Source organism: Manacus candei, unplaced genomic scaffold (assembly GCF_025592945.1).
Source record: "Manacus candei isolate 608988 ecotype Guabito, Panama unplaced genomic scaffold, ASM2559294v1 h1tg000096l, whole genome shotgun sequence".
Classification (NCBI taxonomy): Eukaryota; Metazoa; Chordata; class Aves; order Passeriformes; family Pipridae; genus Manacus; species Manacus candei.
The window spans coordinates 337,170-353,135 of NW_026138144.1; the positions used below are offsets into that span (position 1 = coordinate 337,170).

Here is a 15,966-nt window from a genome sequence, read left to right on the forward strand (position 1 = left end):
CGGGGCTGCACAGGGTGTGTGCCCCGGCATGGCCCTGTGTGCCCCGGCATGGCTCTGTGTGTCCCGCGGGGGTGTGAGTGTGCACGTGTGTGTGTGAACATGTTTGTGTGTGTACATGTGTATGTACATGTGTGCGTGTATGTACGTGTGTGTGTATCTCTGTGTGTGTATGTGTGTGTACGTGTGCGTGTGTACATGTGTATGTATATGTGTGTGTGTATCTGTGTGTGTGTGCGTGCGTGTGTTCATGTGTATATACATGTGTATGTGAACGTGTGTGTGTGTGTGTACATGTGTATGTACGCGTGTAGATGTGTGTGTAGATGTGTGTACATATGTATCTGTGTGTGTGTATGTGTGTATGTATCTGTGTGTGTGTGTGTATGTGTGTGTACATGTGTGCACATATGCACGTGTGTGTACATGTGTGTGTGTACACACATGTCCGTGTGTGAGTACATATGTACCTGTGTGTGCATGTGTGTGTGTACATGTGTGTATGTACATATGTACATGTGTGTACACCTGAGTGTGTGTGTGCACACATACATGTGCATGTGTGTGCACACGTGTGTGTACATGTGTGTTTGCACGTGTGTGTGTATGTGTGTACATAAGTACAGGTGTACATGTGCATGTGTGCATACATGTGTGTCCATGGGCATGGGTGTGCATGTGTGTGTGCACATGTGTGTGCATGTGTGTGAGTGTGCAGGAGCCTGCCAGCATGTGCACGTGGGTGTGCATGTGCGTGTGTGTGTGTGAGAGCGCACACACATGTACACGCGTGTGCACATGCATGCATTCCAGCACGTGCACGTGTGTGCATTTGTGCACTAGTGTGCACAGGTGTGTGGGCAGGGACATGTGTGTGCATGTGGACACAGGTGTGAGAGGGCACGAGCATGGCAGTGTGTGCATGTGAGCACATGTGCTCGTGTGTGTGCATGTGTGCTCGTGTGTGTGTGTGCACATGTGAGACAGCATGAACACGTCAGCCTGTGCATATGTGTGTGTGTGCTTGTGTGTGCATTAGTGTGCACAGGTGTGTGTGTGCCAGCATGTGCATGTGTGGCTATGGCTGTGCACTGCATGTGTGTGCACGTGTGTGAGACGCATGAGCCTGCCAGCATGGGCACGTGTGCATGTGTGTGTGTGTTTGTGCATGCATGTGCAAGATGTCTGGTCATGGGCATGTGTGTGCCCGTGTGTGAGATGCACGAGCCTGCCAGTGTGGGCATGCGTGTGCACGTGTACATGTGTATGTCTGCTGGGGTGTGCGCACATGTGTGAACATGTGTGAGAGGGCACGAGCACCCCAGTGTGTGCATGTGGGATGTGTGTGTGAACATATGTGTGTGAACATGTGTGAGCGGGCACGAGCACCCCAGTGTGTGCACGTGGACGTGTGTGTGTGAACATGTGTGTGTGAACATGTGTGTGTGAACATGTGTGAGCGGGCACGAGCACCCCAGTGTGTGCACGTGGACGTGTGTGTGGTGTGTGTGCACAGCTGTGTGGCCGTGGCACGTGTGTGTGTGAGCACACGTGTGTGTGTGTGAGCACACGTGTGCCCCTGCAGCGTCTCTCTCCGCACAAGGACTGTGGTGCTGGGGAGCCCCCGGGCCGTGGGCTCAGGCCCCAGCTCAGCACCCCCTCAGCAGGTGCCAGGGTGAGTCCCCAGCCGTGTCCTCCCTCAGACCCCCTCCCGAGGCTCAGGGAGTCTCACCCGGTCTGAGATGGGATCCTTTGCCCGTGTCCGTGCCCAGAGCCCAGGCAGCCCGTGGGTGCTGTGCTTGTTCCCTTCCCACACACCCACCCTCGTTTTGGGAAAAAAGAGACCCCCTGGACACTCTTCTCCTCCCCACGTCCGACAGACCCCATTTCACAGCCCTCTGGTCTCCTCTGCCTGCTCTGTGTGACCATCTGGGCCGGGATCTGCTCGGCAGCAGCTGATTTTACCCTGGAGTGGAATCCCTCCTTTATTTGCTCTCGGTGACAGGGAGCCTCTTCAGCACAGATGCTATTTGGGCAATGCAGAGTGGCAGACGTGGTAAATCATATCACTGCTGTCTCCTTGTCCGGTAAACACTTCCATAAAATCCTTGATTGTCTTTTTTTGTACAGGGAGTTGCAGGCAAACTGCACACAAAGCACCTGGCTCTGCCTCTGGGCTCAGACTTTGGGCCACCTCCAGCCGGCGTTTGGCTCTTTCCACGCTGTGTTCGGGAGCCAAACAAGAATATTTGCTCCTGCATCATCATTATCAAAGCTATTCCCACCTCTCCACTGCCTATTTTCCTTCATGGATCCCCCTCTGAATGGGTTTGGGAGGTTAAGGTGAAGCCCTCAGAGCTACAGGTTCCCGCTGCCTCTCTGCTGGCTCAGGTCCATCCCGGCTTGGTGAAACCACCCCTGAGTTCCCTCCAGGTTTTAACTATTAATATTTAACCTATTTATTCCTGATGTTTTGCCTTGTTCCTGGGGAAATCCCAGCCCTCCAAACCCCAGGGGAAGCTGCCTTCGTGGTCCAGGCAGTGCTTTTGCTCGCCCCATGAGACCCTGCCCTGGCAGATCTGCCGCCCACCTCACACGGCCCCGCTCCCACGCTCCACGCCAGCTGTCCATGGAATAAACCCCGGATTTCTGAAGCCATCACTGCTCAGCTCTGCTCCCCTGGGAGGTGAGAAGTGGGGAGCAATGGGATTCCCCTTTTCTGCAGCTGCCTGATAAGATTCTTCCTCTGCAAACAGTTTGTTGAGGGGGGTGCGTGTGTTGCAGGGTGGGGAGAATTCGCCTTTCACAGAGCCCGGAGGGACGGATCCTTTGGGATGCTCGCGGGAAACCTTCCATGAGCGGGTGGGTGAGCCAAAGTCTGGAGCGAAGCCAATCTGGAGGGAGGGGGAGAGGATGGAAAAGCTAATTACGGCGGGGGGGTAATTACACCCACGCTGCCAGAAAGCGGAAAGAGACGCTCGGGGGGTCGGCGGCGCTGAGCCGGGGAGGGGCCGCGGGGGTCCGGGGAGAGGGAGCCGTGAGGAGAGGGGCTGGGGAAGGTTTGGGGTTAGAGGTTGGCTGCACACAAAGGAGCGAGCGGCTGGGAGACGGTTCGGCGCCGGGAGCCAATCGCTGCCGCGGCCCCGCGATAAAAAGGGCTGCGAGGCGGCGGTGGGAGCGCGCAGGAAGCGGCTCCCGCTCCCACAGCCCCGGCCCCTGCGGCGGGAGAGGGGCGGCCAGAGCCCCCCGGCACCGGCACGGACCCCCCCGACCCCCTGAGCCCCCCCTCGGCATCCCCCAGGCGTACGGTGAGCCCGGGCTCCGGGAGAACAACGCGACGGGAGAGGCGGTGGGAGACAATGATGGTCCCTGGCAATGGGAAATGGGGGGCTCGCCCGTCCCCGGGATCGCTGCCCACCGCGGGGGGCTCGGGGGTGGGCAGGGACGAGAGCTATCGGCGGGCGGCCGGGGAGAAAGGGATGGAGAGGAGGGAGGGATGCAAAGGCAGGAGAGAGCCCCGGGAAGCGGCACCGCTGGAGCCACCCGGGAGATGGGGGTTCATCCCCCCCGGCCCCGGGCAGCCCCCCGGGAGGAGGAGGAACCATCCGGGCGCTCCGGGAACTTTCCGCTCTGGGAGGAGACTCGGCCGAGGGGGTCGCGGGAGGCAGGTTTGGTGGGGGGGTCCCAAGGGGGGCTGTTCTGGGCAGGGGTCAGGTGGGGGCAAAGAGGTGCTGCCGGAGCTCCGGGGGCCTGTTGGGGGGCGATGCTGTGGGAGGGGGGACGAGCCCCCCGTGCCCGGTGTGAGCCGGGGGGGCGAGGGGCTGGTCCCCTCCGGATCGAGCAGAGGCCTGTGCTGGCTGGATCCGCTGCAAGGGGTGTCTGGGGGTGCAAATTTCGGGGCTCCCCCTCCCCGTTCGGGCTGTAATTCCCTCTTTGTTGTGCGCTGCAGCACATGCCGGAGGGGGGCTGGACAGATCCATTTTATTAAGCTGATCAGAAAGAGCAGAGATGGAAGAAAAACCTGTTAGATCCCGACTCCCTTATCCCCCCTTCGTTAATGCCTGCTAATTCCCGATGGTGTGTCTCCTACCGCCTCATCCAGCCTGGATTCAAACCTTTCCAGCGACAGGTCTTTCATCACTTCCCTGGGGAGGCTGTTACATGACTGTGAGATTTAATAACAACACAAATGCCCCGAGCTCTGACATAACCCTTAACAGCCAGGGATCTCCCAGGGCTTCACAAAGGAGAGCAACTCTGTTTTCGTTGGGGAGGGGAGAAAAGGGAACAAAAAAAATGAAATTAATTGTCCACTGCCACCCAAAAAATTAGCAGCAGAGTTGGGAATCAAGCCCAGCTCTCCCAAGTCCTGGTTTGGTGCTGTAACTACCGTGTTTCGAGCCAGTCTGATCTGTCTAATCCCCTTGGATCACTTGAAACCAGCTAAGCTACCTTGTAGATCACATTTATGACCAATTTTCTGCTGATTTTTGTTCATGGGGCGACCATTGGTTTCGAAAAAACGTGATAATTCAGCCTTGAAAATCGTGCTTTGTCCACCGAAGGCGTCGTGTGAGGGCTCTCGCAGGGAAGACATCTGGTGCCTCAGCTGAGCTGTCGTGTATTTAAGGCCAGGAGTAGCACATCTGCAGAATTATTAACAGAGATTACAAAATAATTGCAGAGCAACCAACCAAGCTTAGTCTGAAACAGCCCCAGTGCTCGTGTCCTTTTTAAAATGGGAGAAGTGAGGGCCTGTCAGAACCAACCTTGTGGGCTTTGCAAAGTGACTGGATGCATCTTCATTTTTTTTTTTTTTGCAGCTCAAAACTGGGTTCCTGACCTTTTTTGGTCGACAAAAAATCCCACGAGACTTCTCATTAGGGAAGGGAGTTCCTCTTCTGGTTTCCTTCGGTTGGTCAATTCTGTGAGGCTTCAACAACCCCCCTGGTCCTGCGTGGTGGTGGAGTTTTTATTTTCCTTTTCTCTCACCCTCAGCCCTTGCAGGGTTGTTGGCCATTGCCAGGCAGCTGCCATGTCCCCCCCAGAGGTGCCTTCTGCCTTTTCCTTCCCAGTTAAGTCATTTTTATGAGCCATCTGGGGGGGTTGCTGTGCTTACCTCGCTGCTAGCCAAAGCTCTGAGATGGAAAACATTAAATCTGGGTGAAGGGATTATTGCAATATCAATGTTAAGCACACTTTAGACATATTTCTCACTCCTCTGGTGTGCCCATAACCCTCTCCATATGGCCAGCTCAGGGTTTTCAGACACAAGGTGCCTCAGCACCCTCTGATGTGCCTCTCCAGGGACTGCTTTTCCCAGCACACTGGAATGTGTGCCATGAATTTCAGAGCACCAGATCCTCCACTGGGCTGTGTGGTGTATTGGATCCTAAAAGGGAGGATGGAGGTGAAGGCTGGAAATAGGGCAGCTCACAAAGAATGATCTGTGGAGAGATTTAACTATAAATATGATTTTGGGCAGCAAAAAGCAGCTCTTGTAGGGGTTGTGTGGAGGCAGGGACTGTGGAAAGGGGTTGTGCTGTGTTTTGGGGTGCCTGGAACAGGCCTCACTCTTCCTCTTGCTGCATCTGCAGGTGGTGAAACAGCAAAAACTCTTGGGGGGGATCTCTTAGGGTTCAAGAGATGGGCTCACCCCCAAAATCAAGGTTGGAAAAGCCCTCCAAGATCACCGAGTCCAACTGTTCTCCCAGCACTAACCCACATCCCCAGGAGCCACATCCACAGGGCTTTAAATCCCTCCAGGGATGGGGACTCCACCACAGGCAATGCCAGTCCAAAGTCTGTGGATAACAGGTGATACTCCAGGAGAGGAAATCAGCCAACAACATTGATGGGTTGTGTTTGAGGAGAGAGGAAATTACAGGCAATTACAGATCCATTGATTGGAGTACAAGGAAAGGTTGGTTTCTAGAACAGGTCCTGGAAGAGTAATCAAAGACCTGCTGTTGGGAAGCAGAATGAAGTGCTGGGTGGTTTTTTACACAGATTATGTCACGTTGGCTCACTGTCTTCCTTGGATATGATAAATGACTTGTGGAACAACAGGGCCTCGTGATACAGTGCCCCAAGGAGATGATTATTTTAGGTGGAGAGAGGACAGGGAAAAAAGAGCCAGGTGGAAAGAGGACACCTGGATCCTTCCACAGTGTAAGGACACATCAGGCCAGATGTTTTCAGGGGAGTTTTGTACCAGAATTCTGAGGTTTGAGGTCTCCCACAATGTGGAGAAGCCAGGTCAGCTCACCTGCTGGTGTCAGGCCACCAGAGTGGGGACAGAGAACAGGTTAAAAGGCATTGGCTTCTCCTGCTAAAAAAAAAAAAAACTGATAAGGGATGTGATTTATCATCACAAATCCACTGAGAGGCAAGTATATGGTGGAAGAAGAACTGGAGGCATAATGTATAATGGTAAATGGATGTGCATTTATGTAGGAAACCAGGAGGTAAAGTTTTACAGGTGGTTTATGGAAGAGATAATGGAAAAGCTGAAAAGGGGAAGGGAAGGAGCATGAACTGCTGTTTGCCTACTGTGCTTGTGTGCACCAGGTCTATATTGCACCTCATTAGTGCCACTCTGCAGAGCTCCCAAGGTTTCTCTCAGGGAAGCACTTCTGCCTCATGTCCAGCCTGAACCTCTCAACCTGCAATTTTCATTCTGGCACTACTGAGGATTTGTCTCTGCCTGGAAAAGGCTCTTCTCATCCACCCCCCAGCAGTGTTTCTCTGCTTTATCTGAGCTCCCAGGAGAGCAGACACTCCCTTCAGACCGTGATTTTTAATGGATGCCATTAAACATGGCCACGATCCCAGGAAGGAACTGCTCAGTGCCTCAGTTTCTGCTTCTGGAAAGCCATTGAATCCCTGCAGCATCCTCCTGGCACCTCTGCCCCCTTGCTGGGAGGCAGGGGCAGAGGACCAGCCCAGTCCCCCTGGCCCTGGTCCTTTCAGCTCCTCCTGAGGGGAGAGCAGCCAGGGCAGGGGTGAAGGTGGGAGAGGGGAGTGGGTGGGCAGGGGCTTCCCTCGGGCTCCCCCCTCGCCCGTGCGGGTCCCCCATTGTTGCCCTGACAAAGGCAGCCCTGTTCCTCCCCACAACTATTCCTTGTCAGCATCCCTCAGCATTTGGGCTGCAGATTTCCTGCCCACTGGCAGCCTTTCAAGAGGCAGCCCTGGCACAGGACGTGGCTGGAAAGGGGATTAGAGGAGCGGGATGGTGGAAGGGAGCGCTGGGCCCTGGGGTGCAGGGACGGGCCCACCCCCCCAGAGATGGGATGAGCAGGGTAGGGGCAATCCCAGAATGTCCAAATGCTCCTCCCTGGGGTCCTCAACCCTGTGCCAACCCAGCAGGGACCTGCCCTGGTCCCGAATACTGGTGAGGTCAAGTGGTTGGCTCAAAGCCATGCAAGAGCCAAGACCTGCAGCTGAATGAAGGGCTTCCACGGCTGAAGCTGGAGCTGTGACCACTGGGCTGGCTCCATCATCCCACTGTGCCCCTTCCCTGGCACTGCTGTGCCTGGTTCTGGCACTCTCCTCTTTGATGCTGGCTCTTCACACACTTTGTTTCATGGTGTGGGTCAACCATGAGACCCCCAAGGCTGCAGATGGGCAGTGAGCTGGGTGATTCCCAGGCTCTGGGGATGGGCTTTTCCACCTCCTCTTCACCTCCTCTTCACCTCCTCTTCACCTCCTCTTCACCTCCTCTTCATCCCGTCCTGCTGAGAGGGACGATGGGCTGGGCTGGCCATGGAGCTGCAGGGTCAGTGCTGTGCTGTGTGCGTGGGTTTCACTAATCCTGCACATGATCTGGGGCACATCCAGCCCCACATCCATCCCAAACCAGCCCGTATTTCCTGGGGGAAAGCCCTGACAGCCCCTCCAAGGTGTCGAGCCCCTGCCCTTCCCTCGCTGTGCTACTGGGGACACTCCATGTCCTCGGGGGATGGAGGAGGAAGGGGCCCGGATCCCCCACGCTGTGCTTCGCCTTTGGGAAAGCCCCTGCCGTGGGGGAGTGATCCCTGCAGGAAACACGCCCTTCCCAGGGCTGTAATGGGAACCAGATGGCAGAGAGGGGCCTCTGGCCCTCCGCAGTCACGCTGCTGCTTCCCTGGGCCGGAAACTCCGCAGCTCCCGGAGAGCCAGCGCGGGGCTGGGGCCCACTGGGAGCTGCTGGGAGGGCAATGGGGCAGCTGGATCAGCAGTGGGGGTAGCCAGGATGACCCCACTGGAGAGGAGAAGGAGGGAAAGACTCCCTGCACCCGTCCTGGCTGTGGGAAACGTGATCCTTTTTAGGCACGTTGTGATCGGGGAGTTCCCTTGAGGGGCCGCCCCAGATGTTCCCTCTCCCTGCATCTGCCCCAGGGTCGGGCAGGAGGGTGAGAGGGCACGGAGAGGGGGCTGTCAGGGAACAGCTCTGTGATCGAGCAGCTTCTGGGAGGAATGTTGCCTTCCTCCCTCCAAACTGTTCCTGCTTGGAGCTAAAAGGCACTGCTCCAGCTGCTCCACATGGCAGCAGGCACATCTCCCCTCTGGATGATGGACAAATTCCAACCCTGAGGTCCTGACTCAAACACCAGCTCGCTGAGATCACCCAAAAAGCCCCCAGAGCAGGACCAGCAGCTGCTGGTGGTGACCTGGGCAGCAGAACTGGCAGGTCAGTGCATCCCACTGGCTGTGGTGCCACACCAAGATCCACCTCCCTGGGTCTGCCATGCTGTGCCCATCAGTGTTCCCAGCAGGAGCTGCTCCATCACCCCAGGTAGATGGCACGAGCCCAAGTCCCCTGGAAAGATGTTTTATAGTCCACACCAGCCGTCAGTCGCTCCCAGGAGGGGCAGGAAGAACAGAGGCTGGAAGGCAAAGGTGTTCTCACCTTGTCCTGAGCCAAATACCTGAAGCTGGTGGTGTTTCCAGGAGGGCACAGTCCTCACTCCTGCTCTTCCCAGGCTGCATAAGTGGCCAAGGGCTTTAGGGAACAGAGGTTTGGAACAGGCAGGTCTAGTCATGGTGCTGACCTCCACCCTGGAGCCTTGGCCTTGGCTTTCTGGCTTTGTCAGAGGTGCCCTCTGTGCTCCTCACAGCACAGCCCCGAGGGCTGCCCGAGCCACTGTGAGGGCTTTGCAATGTCAGTGTGGCAGTGTGTCTTTAAGCAAAGCCTGTGCCACAGTGTTCTTCCACTCATCAGGCTGGTGTTGGCTGCCTTGGGCTCAAATCCCATCCTGCCCTCCTTGGAAGCACAATGAGAGCAGCTGAGAGCCTCCTAGAAACCCTCCTGCAGCATCTCACTTGTTCTGGTTCCCTTATCGCTTCAGCACACCCTTCCCCTTCGAGATTTCTGCTCTTGCCTCCTGCCCTTCGGCAGGAAGGAGGTTTAGTAACTCCTACTCCTGTGCCTGAAGGGACTCACTCTCTGCACCCTGAGCCGAGAGACAGCAACGGGGAGAGCGTGGGCACGAGAGGGTATGTGAGTGGAGGGCATGAGAGGGTATGTGAGTGGAGGGCATGAGAGGGCACGTGTGTGGAGGTCAGAGGGGTGTGGAGAGGATGGAGGACGGGGCTGGATGGAGAACATCAAGCCATGGGGTAGGCTAAGTGGGGAGGAATTGAAGGGGACAGGGTTTGGGGGAATGAGAAGCAAAGAAACAAATAGTAGGTGAAAGAAACCGTGTGCTTATCACAGAATCACAGAGTGGTTTGGGTTGGAAGGGACCTCAAAGCTCATCTCGTTCCAACCCCCTGCCGTGGGCAGGGACACCTTCCACTGGCCCAGGTTGTGGGGAAGGGCAAGAGGGGGATGATGAAAGGACTGGGAAAACTGAGGGGCAGGAGGTGGCTGGGGTAGGGGAGGAAGATGAGCTGTGAGGGAGGAGGAAGGGAAGCAGGGGGAGGACAAACATTTGTGCCAAAGTTTGGGGTGAAGGTGAAGGTGGGAAGGGGGAGGGTTGTGCATCTGTGTCAGAGGTGTGTATGAGGTGGGGACAGCAGGTTCTCTGGGTTCCTCAGGTTCCCTCTGGCCTGAGCTGGGCTGCAGGCACCTGACAGACCCCGGGGTCATGAAGGGAAGGTCCTGTCCCAGGGAACGGGGCAGAGAGGGGCTGTGGGTTTGGGCACTGGCCCCAGCAGACTCTGGATTCGGCAGCAGCTGCCTGTGAGCGAGCTGGGAGGGCAGGAAATAACAAGCAAACCGCAGAGGGACGGGAAATGATCTGGGTAAAACAGAGCCGTGCCTCAGATGGGGCTGAGAAGTGTTTGTGATGAGGGCTGTGCACCCCCAGGACCTGGGGCAGAGGTCTCTCAACTCCAAAAGCAGCCACGAGTTCTGGGTGCTTTGCTGGCTGTAACACGAGCCTGGTGTTGGCTGTTTGGCAGCCAAAGAGCCCCCAAAACCCAGGGCATGTCTGCAAATGTCCCAGTGAGGTGGGCATTGAGGAGACACCCCCTGCCCCCAGCCCTCCACCCTGGCACGTCTCTGCCCTCGGGGCTCTCTCAGGGTCTATCCCAGCCCTTGGGCTGCAGGAAAGTTTTTGAGGTGACAATATGAGGCCGAGAGGGTTCAGCAGGAGATGAGAGCAGCCTCAGGCAGGAGGGGTGGTGCTGGTTTTCCATCCCCCAGCTCATCCCCATCGTTGCAGAGCTGCCCCTTCACTCTCCTCCTCCCTTTGCTCAACCCCTCGGTTCAGTGCCGTGTATGCAAACCAGGGCTGATCTTTCACTCTTTCACGGGTGTTTTGAAGGTAAAGTGTGGTGGGGAAAAACCCCTGAGGAGCTGTCAGTGCCTTTTCAGCTATTTTTTACCAAAAGGGGTGATTTGCAGTGCTGGTGGTTTTTTTCCTGTGCTGGTCCCTGTCAGCCCCATCCTCCCAGGCACTCAGCTCAGCACACGAGGCCACAGCTCACAGGGCTCAGCCTGAAGGTGACGTGGGCTCCCCAGAGAAGACAAAATCCCCATCACTCGCTCTGCTGAGCTGTGATCAGAGAGACTTTTCTGGGCTAAAATTAGACTAAAATCACAGTCCTTCCTCCAGCAACACCAGTCCTTTAGTGGCTGCATCAGTGAAACACAGGGCATTGGTTTTGCTCCCTTGGCTTGGACATTGCCTGGCAGCTGCCTCCACGTGTGGGTTTGGAGCACAAGCCATCACATCACCTTCTGCTCATGTTCCCAGCAGTCCTCTCCCATCCCAGCCCAGGATCTTTGTATGGGATTATCTTTGTATGGGATTAGAGGACTGGAGCTACTGAGCTCAGTACCCCAGATCACAGAATCCCAGGCTGGTTTGGGTTGGAAGGAACCTTAAAGCTCATCTCATTCCACCCTCCTGCCATGGGCAGGGACACCAGACCAGGGTGCTCAGAGTCCCAGACTCTCCAGCTCCCTATCACAGTGTTCCAGACCTGCATCTCCTGTCTGTTGGTCCAGCCTGGTGTGCCTGAACCTCTTGGCTCCCTCAGGAATCTCCTGGACCAACGAGGCTGCTCTGAGAGAGCCAAGCACACACCACCTCCTGCAGAGCTGCTGGGTTTGGGGTGATGAAACCAACCCCGCTGCTGTTGACATTTCCTTCCAGGTGTTGCAAAAAGGCTGTCTTACCCAGGGAACATCGACCCACAGACTTCAAGCTCAGGACTGATCAGACGGAGGAGGGGAAGGAACCATGTTCCAGGCCACGGGAGCCGCCAGCCCACCCCCAACCCACGTACGTAGATCCCGCGGTTTGCGTGGGAATCGCACCCCAGTTTTGGTTCTCAGGGAGGGAGGGTTGTGTACAGAAGGCCTGACATCTCAGGGTGATCAAAGGCACAGTCACTGCTGCTCAAACAGCAGAGCTGGGGACGGGAATGTTCCAGCAGAAGGTGCTGTTTGCTGAGCACTCCGAGCGCCGGCGCCCAGGCTCGGGTCCATCCAGAGCTCTCACCCCGCTCTCATCTCCAGTTGCCTCTGTTTGTTTGTGTTTCCATGGCTTTCCGTGATCACAATTGAGAGCGTTCGAGCTGCTTAGGACCGGAGTGATCGGAGGTGGAAAAACATAAAGGCTCAAGAACATCTCCTGCTGGGACAGGATACGGCCCTTCCCCGAGGGGAGATAGATCAGATACGGGATAGATGGAGAGCCTGCCCCGAGCCAGGAGGCTGCCGAGAAGTGACGAGCCGCGGTGGTTGCTGCAGCCTTGGGAACGGATGTGTCCCAGCTCCAGAGAGGCAGCGTTTTCCTCAGCTCTGGCTCAGCTGAGCCTGGAAACAGCGCATTAAATCCTGACCCCGGGAGAGCACCCGCACTTGTTCTGCCACTGCCAGGGGATGCAACTGGTTTTACACGGCCGGAGCCTCCTCGCTGCCCGTGTCCCACTGTTGACTTTGGCTCCGGCTTCCAGCCTCGTGGGAGGGAGAGGAAAATCACGTCCCTGACCTGAGTCAGGGAGAGCAGCTGGGAAACGTCTGAGGAGGCAGCTCAGCCAGGGGAGAGTTTCCTGTGCGTCTCTCAGACAAACTGTTTCCAAAAATACAAAGGAGGAACGATGGGGAAGGGCAGAGAGGGAGGAACGGGAGGTGGGGGATCAGCCTGGGGGCAGAGAGGGGCAGCACTGGCCAGGCAGAGCCAAGGAGCAGCGAGGGGAAGGACAAGGACAGTGGAGAGATGTCCTGGGGTGACATCCTGAGGTCACAGCGCCCCGACCCTGGGAACAAGCAGTGCAGAGGGTGAGCCAGCCCTGAGGGTGACCTGCTGAAGTGTGATGGCCCCTTTGATCCTGGCAGTTTGAAGGAGGGAGAATTTCCATGAGTGCAAAGGCGGGTGAAACACTCCCAGGGGGCTGTTGGGACCTGTGCAGGGGGTGTGGGGAGGGTGAGGAGGGGAGCGGGGGGGATTTGGGAAGAGAGGAGCTGTTGCAGCTGCAGATGAAGGAGTGTTTACCAAGACCCTGCCCTGAAATCCCCGGGCACCTCAGCGTTTGGGTCTCTCTGCCCTGGTGCTGGAGCAGCATCTGCCCCCCACAAGCTGCAGACCCCATGGGGCACATCATCAGTTCTGCCCTCACCCGCTGCCCCTCTGCCCTCCCCACACCCCTCTGAGCCTGCAGGGCCTCAGGGGCATTTCCTGCACAGCAGCAGCAGCGTGAGGGGCTGGAAACAGGGCAGGGAACCTGCAAAACAAAACATCCACTGAGGGGGAACAGCACCAGAGCTCCCGGAGAGCGAGGGGCTCCTGGGGGAACAGGCAGGGCACCACCTCCTGAGCCCAGGCAAGGCCATATGGCAGCACTGCTGGAGCCCTGGGCACCCCCAGCAAGAGGAGTTAATCATCCCTCTGCAGCCTGGGGGTAGGTGTTGGCTGGAAGGAGCAGGAGCAGTACCTGGGAGCAGAGCTGCTGTTGGTAGGTGCATCAGCCACAGGTGAGGATTTGCCAGTGCAGGTCACAGAGGGGTTTTGCCAAGGGCTTGTCTGCAGCAGCTCAGCAAATCCTTTCCCCCTCTCTGCCTGCCACAGGCCCTTGCTGTCCCCAGGGATGTGGCAGCTGTGCTGTTGTTATTCCTGAGGGAGGATGTGAATCCCAGGATGTGCACAGTGGTGGCACTGGGTGGCCCAGGACAGGGATCAGTGCCTGCAGCTGGTGAGAGCTGCTCAGCAGGGGACAGTTCTTACCCTGCAATGCCCATGCTGTGACATCTCCTGGCTCCATGTGTGGATGCTGCTGCCACCACAAAACAGCTCTGCTGTACCTGGCCATGGAAAATACAGAGCTGTGCCGTGATCTTGCTGGATAAGGGCTGCTCTGCCCCTGGAAGTTCTACAGCTGCCTGGTGCTCCATTCCTTCTCTGCAAAATGTCCATGTTTTCCCTTCTTTCTCCATTTCCCTCTCTTCCTTCTCTCTTTGGGAAAAGCACCACAGCACAGGCAGTAACACAGGCCAGGACCTGACAGATGTCGTGGCCTCTGGGCAAGTGAGTTCAGGGACGGTCACCACGCTGTGACAGGGGCTGGTGTGCCCCGGGGTCCTGCAGAGCAGCTGCCTGTGCCAATCCTCCTCCCCTCCTCCTCACAGCTCAATGTCAGGCCAAGCTCTCATTTTGATTTCTCTTCTCCTTCCCTTTTCAGGAGGCAAAGAGCAGCTCAGGAGGCAGCACAGTGCAGCGCTCCAAGGTACCTGGGATTTACCACGTCATATCGAGTGGTTTGGGTTGGAAGGGACCTTAAAGATCATCCAGTTCCACCCCCTGCCATGGGAAAAGCACCTTCCACTATCCCTGGTTGCTCCAAGCCCCGTCCAAGCTGGCCTTGGACACTTCCAGGGATGGGGCAGCCACAGCTTCTCTGTCAGTGCCTCATCCTACTGATTCATGGCGAGGGGAGAAGGACCAAACACCCCAGGCCCAAGCACCAGTCCAGCCCAGCATCAGTGGGGTGGCCCAGGGAGGGGGGAGGTGAGGCTGCTTCATGCTCACCAATGCTCCAGTGAGTGGCAGCACAAATACCAGGGAAGAGGGCTGTGAAGGGAGCCAGGCACGGGGAATCCCACGCTCCTTCCTCATCCCATGTCCCCCTTTGGTGTCCCCTTGTCCAGTCGTTCAGCCTGAAGGCTCAGGTGAAGGAGATGTGCACTGCCTGCCAGAAAACCGTGTACCCCATGGAGCGGCTGGTGGCCGACAAGTTCGTCTTCCACAACTCCTGCTTCTGCTGCAAGCACTGCCACACCAAGCTCAGGTGAGCTGGGCTGGGGCCTGTGCTGGGACAGGTGTCACCACAGCTCTGCTGGGCCTGGGTGGGGGAAACCCTTCCCAACACTGCACCCACCCCCTCACCCATCACAGCCCCTCGCTTGGGCGGTGCCCAAAGACCCCCCAGCCCACTCATGGCAGCAAAGAAACCTTTATCTGCCCACCTGCTCCCAAGTCTCAGCTAAATCCCACCTGGCAGGGAAGGGGAGATGCTTCCCCTCGAGAGCAGCCCCAGGGTGACACAAAGCTGAGCCAGAGCCTCCTCCCAGAGCACTCAGAGCCAAGGCTGAGCTCCCTGGAGACCTCCCCCTCTACAGACCTGCTCAGAGCCCCCAACAGCCTGCACTGGCTGGAGAGAGCAGTTTGCCCTGTCTAAGGGTCTCCTCCTGCACCTTCCTTCCTCCTTCCTGCCCTATCCTGGTGTCCCCCAGCCCCGGATCCCCGAGCCCACCTAACCCTGCCCTCCCTCTGCAGCCTGGGCAGCTACGCCGCCCTCCACGGGGAGTTCTACTGCAAGCCCCACTTCCAGCAGCTCTTCAAGAGTAAAGGCAACTACGACGAGGGCTTCGGGCGCAAGCAGCACAAGGAGCTGTGGGTGCACAAGGAGGTGGAGAGCGGCACCAAGTCGGCGTGAGCGGGGCCAGCCCACCCCCCGGAGCCCAGCAGGGCTGAGCCAGCACTGACTGAGCTGATGTAAAGCAGGACCTGCAGGAGGGGAGGGCAGGGCAGGGCAGGGCAGGGAAAGGGGAAAGCCCACCCCACTTTGAGGGTGCTCAGAGGGGTCCTGCAGTCAGAAGGACAGGGCAGAAGTGACGGGGTGCAGCCCCCAGACCTGAAGCTCTCTCCCCTCAGGCCCCTCTCCCCCATGAGATCAGACCAGAAGCACTTGCCAACCCCTCCCCACCCCCCTGGGACCCCCAACCCTGTTCATCCATTGCCAGCCTGTCACCGTGGAAAAGATGATCTGGGGGCTTAACCAGCTTGTGAGTCCCAGCAGAGCTCCTGCCACCCCATCCTGCCTTGCTGGGGCTCTGGACAACGAAGGTCCTTGGTTTACATCAGCTCAGTTCAGCCGGGGTGGCTCAGCCCCCAGGACGCTGCCCTGCGACTGTGTAACAGTGTCTGTCTTTTTTATATTTGCCTTCCACTGGTACGTTCTGCGGGAGCCTCGCGGCGGCTCCGCCTCACACTGCGCCAGGCGCTCTTTTATTTTTGTAATACAAGGTTTCCGAGCCTT

General features: G+C 57.3%; 1 protein-coding gene across 5 annotated transcripts; it reads left to right on the top strand.

The window, feature by feature from the left end:
* The first annotated feature begins 2,556 nt into the window (after nucleotides 1–2,556).
* On the top strand, nucleotides 2,557–15,966 carry LIMD2 (LIM domain containing 2). Of its 5 annotated transcripts, none has more exons than XM_051768642.1 (5): nucleotides 2,557–2,683; nucleotides 11,583–11,711; nucleotides 14,110–14,154; nucleotides 14,576–14,715; nucleotides 15,204–15,966. In XM_051768642.1, the coding sequence occupies exons 2-5, from the start codon at nucleotides 11,670–11,672 to the stop codon at nucleotides 15,361–15,363; spliced, it is 387 nt and encodes a 128-aa protein (XP_051624602.1). In that variant the 5' UTR covers nucleotides 2,557–2,683; nucleotides 11,583–11,669; the 3' UTR covers nucleotides 15,364–15,966. The 5 variants fall into 5 exon arrangements, with proteins under 5 accessions (XP_051624602.1, XP_051624601.1, XP_051624599.1 ...); XM_051768641.1 differs by lacking the exon at nucleotides 2,557–2,683 and adding an exon at nucleotides 2,751–2,859; XM_051768639.1 differs by lacking the exon at nucleotides 2,557–2,683 and adding an exon at nucleotides 2,946–3,305.

Coding starts and splice junctions, on each gene's coding strand:
- LIMD2 (XM_051768642.1), top strand. CDS start 11,670: ATGTTCCAGGCCACGGGAGCCGCCAGCCCACCCCCAACCCAC. Junction 11,712..14,109: donor CCAGCCCACCCCCAACCCAC/GTACGTAGATCC, acceptor TTCCCTTTTCAG/GAGGCAAAGAGCAGCTCAGG. Junction 14,155..14,575: donor GCACAGTGCAGCGCTCCAAG/GTACCTGGGATT, acceptor CCCCTTGTCCAG/TCGTTCAGCCTGAAGGCTCA.